A 6,792-nucleotide genomic window follows, 5' to 3' on the forward strand; every position below is an offset into this window, starting at 1 on the left:
GCATGTTGTCTACCGCTCTACCGGCGGGATACCCGATTCTACCGATTTTTGTTTTTTTTCCTGATCCAATTTTCACAGGACCTACCGTTTTCAATGTTCAAATTCTCTACCATTTTATCAACAAAATATCTACTTGTATCTTAATTGCTGGTAACAAGCGTTAATCTCATCACGTAATAATATTATCATCGCCTGATTAATTAATCCCCCAATTAAGATGGTAATGTGATATATTTTCACCTGATACGGTGTATTTTAATCTTGAAGTCTTCTTAGTATTTTATACCGTCAGTTTCAATCTGTGAGGTCTATATTAGGCCTATATAACATAAATGTTTTTCAGAATTCTTTTTTATTATCGGTAGATTATCATACGCGACTTGATGTCTAATTCTTATGTAAATTCAAACTTCATTTCATAAAATTGTTTTGTAATTTTACTGTAGCCTGTAAACATTCATTTTAGGCCGAGGATATTTGCCACCCGTGTGGCAAACAATTATTCGCCACCATCATTTTTTATTTGTAACCCATTTTTAAAACTTTAATTTCTCTGAAGACTGACATTATTAGCTGTGAAGGCTATAGCGTTACATGTATTATAATGTTTTTTAATGTTCATTAGAAAAATGTACGAAAATAACACCTACTTATAATTGATAATCGCTGTCCCATTGGATGGCTATTTATAGTCAACCGGTGTTAAGTCAATTTGGCCACCACTTTTTTTAATCACTTCTATGAAATTTAGTCTCGATATTCATGTCACCTACAAACCTCACGTGGCTCTGCATTTTTTTTCTGAGGTCTGGAAGTGTTTTTTTTTTGACATTAGTAGTAAATGTGATTATATATATGACGGGTCAGATATGGTGGCTAGATTTACCGAAATTTTTTTTTTACCAAATTAATCCCCACGCATCACTCACCGTCTCTTTTACCTCGTACTCTCCTACACACCCCACATTCTCCCAAAAAAGACCTATTCACCCTACATTTTTCATATGAAAAACAAACCTCATTTTCTACTAAAATTTTAAACCTTAAAAGTGGCAAATAAAATACTTGATCCAATCTTTAAATTATACGATCCGATTCGTTATTCATTTAACAAGAAAAAGGAGGATTATATTATCATCTCACCGACTGTTGGTTCTAAATCCCAATTGAATGATGGTGGTAGAATTACCTTCGAAATAAATTCATTATCAAATTGGTTACTTCTTTCCGATGCTTATTTCAGATGTGATTTCAAAATTAAAGATGGAACTCCTAATGAAAATCGTGTACCACAAACTAATACAACATTAGAAAACAATTTCATTCCATCTTTATTTAGCGAGATGGTTTTGGAAGCTGGTTCAAATCGGATAGAAACAATTAAAAACCCTGGGGAATTCGATACAATGTTGAAAACAATTTTATATCATAAAGACTTCGATTCAGTCTCAGGTTGGATACCCGATGTTGGCGATGGAAGTGTTTTAAAACAACCGGTAAGAAATGTTGCAAATGATGCTGATTTAGCTCGAGTGAGAGTTGTTGCTTGAAACACAATGGAAAGAGTAGCACGAGCATCTAATCATGGATTCGAAAAACGAGTACTTCAGTATAATAATGTTGTTGAGAATAATAGGTGGGGTAAATTGGAAATTATATCCCTTATTCGGTCTGTTGGAACACAGAAAGGTTTCCATAGGATTATCATATAAAATTCATCTACAAAGAGAAATCAACGACGATAAGATATTTTTTGGAGAGAATGCTTCAGATGCAAAATTAGAAATATCGAATCTCCAACTTTTCATACCAGTAATAACACCATCAATTGAAGTAGAAACGAGAATATTCAACTCGTTAACTAAAGATATTGAAATAGCTTTTCTTCATCGTAACACGGTAGGTAGCATGACTTTAACGGGAGAATACACTACATGGCCAATCACTAACACTATTAAACCAGCAAGATATTTAATGGTTGGTTTCAAGAACTTACCATTTTTACAGACGAATAACAATAATGTCTTTGGAGTGGCAATGAACCAAACTCAAGATCCTATAATCCATAAAGTTCAAGTAAGATTAAACAACGATAATTATCTTTACCAACCTTTAACAATTAATCCAACCACAAAGGATTATAATGAATTGTATAGAAACTATAAAAATATGTGTGAATTATTTTGAAATCCACCTCAGTTTGAATATGTAGATTTTGCACTTAATCATCCAATCTTCTGTTTTGATCTTTCAGCTTACCAAGAAGATCTTTTCAAAACAGGAGTGACCATAAATATTCACTTAAATAATGAAATTTTGTTAATGATACTAAACTACAACAAGAAGTAGCAAGTTTAATAAGTTTTATTCAAAAACAATTAGTCACCATAGTGAACAAAACTGAGTTACAAAATTTAATTTCATTAATATCTAAATTAGATGATAAGATTGCAAAACAAAAATTAGATATTCAACAATTAATAGATAACATTCCAGATGAAAATGAAGATACATTTCAACAGGAATTAAATGCTCTGGAAACTAAACTTAACAGTGAATTACAAAAAAACTAACAAATATTAAACAACAAATACAAAACATAGATGATAGCGATATTAAAACTTATATTCAACAACAAATACAAAATACTGATGATAGCGAAATCAAAACCTATATTCAATAACAAACACAAAATATTGATGATAGTGTTATTCAACAACAGATAACCACAATTAATAACGTAGTTTTAAAACAGAACAAAAATATAGCCGCATAAGAAAAGCATCACATGGAAGAAAATAAATCATACTATTTCAATCTTCCATTTGGAAAAATGTTTAGTTTTGTCGATATTTCTAATATTGATAAATAAAAAATATATGAATATCAAAAATATGGTTTTACAGCAAATATAAGGGTATTTTCTGTTACAGATGATATTTACCCCCAAAGTATTTGTGATAGTGGAGTAGGGTGTCCATCACTTTTTAATTTCAAAGGAAAAATTGTAATTGAAATTATTTTTCCTATGCAGGTAAAAGTTGATTCAATATTCTTCAGACAAAACTTACATTCATCTAAACAATTTAACACTCGTAAAGTTCTTCAGTTTACAAAAAATGTAGAAAGGCTAATCACTTATATGAAATTAAAACGAGTTGAAAATATATAGATAGGTTTAGAATGTTAATCATACCAGATAAAGAAAATAAAGATCTTCTTGGATTGAGTCAGTTTGACGGAAACTCCTCCATCCATGAATATTATTAGAAATCCAAATCCACTAAAAGAAGAAACAACAAGTAGTTATGAGTTTTTACGATCAACAGACTTTGAATATGTTAAACTATATTTTCTTAATAATGTTTATTTCACCTCTGTTGATATTCATAAAAGTCAACAAAAATATAAATTTTTAATACCAGCAATAAGAGATGAGGAGGTAAATGTTAATATAGCTATCTCTATTTGTTCAGATTCAAATTACCTTCGAATTCAATATTGTTTCTACCATTTAGACTTCCTCCATATTCAGAAAGGTAATCTTTAATGGCTATGTATTCGTAGCTTCCTGGTAGTAAACTTACGGTTTTGAATGTAACTTCATTATCTGTTCATATTTTTATTTGGTTATTTTTTTCGTTGATATTTCTAATGGAATTGTAAACAGAGAAATACTTTAACCCAATTCATATTCTTGATTGCGATCGAGTTCGTAATCTAGAGACAATTAAATGTCTGATTTATTTGAGGTGATAAAAAATAGTTGTTCTTTATTTGACATTTTTAATGACGCTTTTATAATCATTTTTATCTATGATACCTTTCTCGAGGAGTCTTTTTAGTATACAATTCACTTCATTATATTGTCTGTGTGATCGATGACCTTCCTTCATTGCCGCTTATATTATTTGTAATCTATCAAGTAGTTCCTAGATGTTGTTCGATAAAAACGTTATACCTTGTCATGATACCATATCTTCGAATTCGTCTATTTCTTGTATGATTGGATTGTTGTCTTCAGCATAATCATCTGATACCTCATCTTCATATTCATCATCTGCTTCATCATCTGCTTCATCAACTTCATATTCATCAGGAATAACTTTTTTTATATATGTTTCAACTGCTTTAGATCTTTTTGTTTCGGGTCCCGACTTTCTTATTGCATGTAGAGTATGCTAGTAAATCCTTGTAATCGGCAATGCCAATATACCTGCCATTCATTAAATCTATTAAACCTTTTGTTAATGTAAATATTAAGTCTTTTGTATCGATTTTGAATATAGGGGAATTTGACTTAAATTTAATTCTAAATCCATTAAACAATAACCCCTCATCATCAATGATTGGTGAAATACTCTTTGGTAAATCTGCTTTAGGGTTTGAAAAAAGACTATTAATATCATCTAATGACCTAATAATAATACCACCATATTGATTCGGTTCTGGGTGATCTTTATAAGGTTCTATAGAAGGTCTATATTCTAAAGCTAATTTCTTTTTAATATCCTCTTGAGTTTTTAATATTGGTTGAAATAAAGTTTGTAGATTTTCTGTTAATCCAAGTTGTTGTAATTTATTATTTTCAACTTGGGACTTTATTTTATTCTTAGCTTTGAAATATTCTGTATTTCTTTTTAAAATATTATTCCAATCGCTCCATTTTTAAAAAAAATAAAATTAACATATGTCGATCATAACTCTTTCACCCGCAGGGTTTCTAGTATTAACAAATACATCTCCATGATCATCTGGGTTTCTCCATTGAGCTTTACAATGATTTGAGATAAATCTTTGTCGTTTAATTCGAATAATAAGAAACAATTTGCATTTTTTCTAATAAACATAGAATCCATTCCGTAGAATAATTGAGATTGGTATATACAGTGACAGTTGTGATGTCTTCCTTTCGTGAAGAATTATTGTTGAACAGCTTGATTTCTTTGCGCTACGCAGTCGTCAAACAATATTAGGTTCTTCCGATTGCTATCAATATTAGACAAGTCTAGATCATTAACATTTTTTGTAAGAAAAACTTTAATGTCTGTTGGATAGAAAGATGGATTCTTTGCTTTAATGTAGTTATTTATGATATCTTTTATTTCCACTTCTTCTTCGTTTTCTTCATAATATTGAAATAAGTCTTGAACATCTTTCTTTGGTAAATATTCTAAAGCTTTGAGGAATTGATAATATGATTGCTCTGGTGTTGTTGTGTAGATATAGAGAGAATTGAAATCTAAAAGGTTTGGTGTTGTCAACATGTTAAAAGTGAGATGAGATTTCCCAGCATTGGGTTACTAGGAAATATTTCTGAATGTTTGAATTTCTTCCCCATTTTTTATTCTATATTTTTGTTCCAAAAATCACTCCTTCTCCTTTATACTTTGAAAGAAATAATCCTTTTCCAGTGTGTATATTTTCTAAAAATATTCCATTACCCTTATGTTTGACTTTGACTTCTCCTGTGTCAATACTATCTACTAATTTATTTAATCCTTGTTTAACAGTTTTCTTGGTTTCTTCCCCAAATCTTTTTCCAAATTCTTTTATTGTGCCTATCATATCTCTCACTCCTGAACCTTTTTTTGCAGTATCTGCTTTCTGTGCTTCCTTTTCCATTATTAAATTATGTATGCGTTCTTCAGCGTTTTTAGAATCCTCTGCTTTCTTTGCATTGGCAGCTTTGACTGCGGCAGATATCCCACCAGTTGCTGCACCCGCCGCTGCAATACCACCAAATATTAAAGGTAGTAGGAAAGGTAAAAACCCACCTTCCTTTGCGTTCACGTTAATTCTTGCTAAGTCTATATCGTCTCTGACTTTACAATATCAATAAGTTTTTTTAGTTATGCTGATTTTTTTACCATTGAAAGTCATTACAGTTGGGGAAGCTGTTTCAATAGCTTCTATTATTTTCATAACTAAAGTTTTTGGTTTCATTTTTAAGGGTATATTTTTTACTAAATTCTTATCATTCTTCTATCTGCTATTTTAATTAAATGTTTTGCTTCTTCGAGTAGTAAACAATACCCGGTCACATCTCTCTGTATTTTTTCAATTTGACGTTTGAAGAATCTTTTCACATTACTTATTTTATCTTCTAAATGGTTTTTATTTACTTCAATTGAATTTATTTGATCCCGTAAATATTTCTTGTGAACAGCGTCATTATCATTTTCCGGAGACTTTAAATTAGTTACTTTGAAATTGTTCATATCTAAATCACCTTGAAGAGTGTCTCCGATTTGATCCACAAAGTAAGATTTCGCTTTATTTATCCACGCTGTAGTGTTAGGTTTTTTATTTTTCTTTTTCGGGGAAGGGAGGGTTTGATTCTCCCAAATGTACAGGCCTAGGGTGGAGCAGACACTTTATTTAGAAATTAGGATTAAGGGTCTTGATATTGGGTTTTCTTCTGTTCTTATTCTGATCTGAAATTAGAAAAAATAACTCGCCCGATGGGCGAGAAGTATAGTATCTGTTATGTACTGATTGTTTTTAGTTTACTATGAACAATATTATCATTTAAGTTCTTATTTTTTGAATATGCAACTATCATTTTCTGCTTATAGACATGGGGGAATTTCTCTTGAAGGCTCTTATAGTGGGCATGAACTATCTTGCTTGCTCGATTGCTGGTTGTATTAAACGGGACAACAAAGGGTGCTATGCCTACATTATGATGAATATTTAGTCCTATAGGTCTTGCTGTATCCAATGTCTCAATCCAATGGGCCTCCCTAGATTGACGGAATTTGGTAGTTTCATCTTCGGGCAAGTCAATTT

General features: G+C 30.8%; 2 protein-coding genes across 2 annotated transcripts in view; one reads left to right on the forward strand and one right to left on the reverse strand.

The window, feature by feature from the left end:
• Window positions 1-1,584: 1,584 nt before the first annotated feature.
• LOTGIDRAFT_157258 (hypothetical protein) lies at window positions 1,585-2,187 on the forward strand (the record flags this gene model as incomplete). The annotated part of the gene is made up of 1 exon (XM_009049020.1): window positions 1,585-2,187. The coding sequence occupies one exon, from the start codon at window positions 1,585-1,587 to the stop codon at window positions 2,185-2,187; it is 603 nt and encodes a 200-aa protein (XP_009047268.1).
• Window positions 2,188-3,965: 1,778 nt separating this feature from the next.
• The window catches only part of LOTGIDRAFT_157259 (hypothetical protein), a gene marked incomplete at both ends in the record, with an annotated part of 5,769 nt that continues 2,942 nt past the window's right edge, over window positions 3,966-6,792 (reverse strand). Inside the window, 3 exons of the mRNA XM_009049021.1 lie at window positions 3,966-4,084; window positions 4,431-4,556; window positions 5,445-5,729. Coding sequence (XP_009047269.1) covers window positions 3,966-4,084; window positions 4,431-4,556; window positions 5,445-5,729 — 530 coding nt within the window. The remainder of the gene's footprint in view (window positions 4,085-4,430; window positions 4,557-5,444; window positions 5,730-6,792) is intronic.

The sequence above is a fragment of the Lottia gigantea genome (genome assembly GCF_000327385.1).
Source record: "Lottia gigantea unplaced genomic scaffold LOTGIsca_13, whole genome shotgun sequence".
Taxonomy (NCBI): domain Eukaryota; kingdom Metazoa; phylum Mollusca; class Gastropoda; family Lottiidae; genus Lottia; species Lottia gigantea.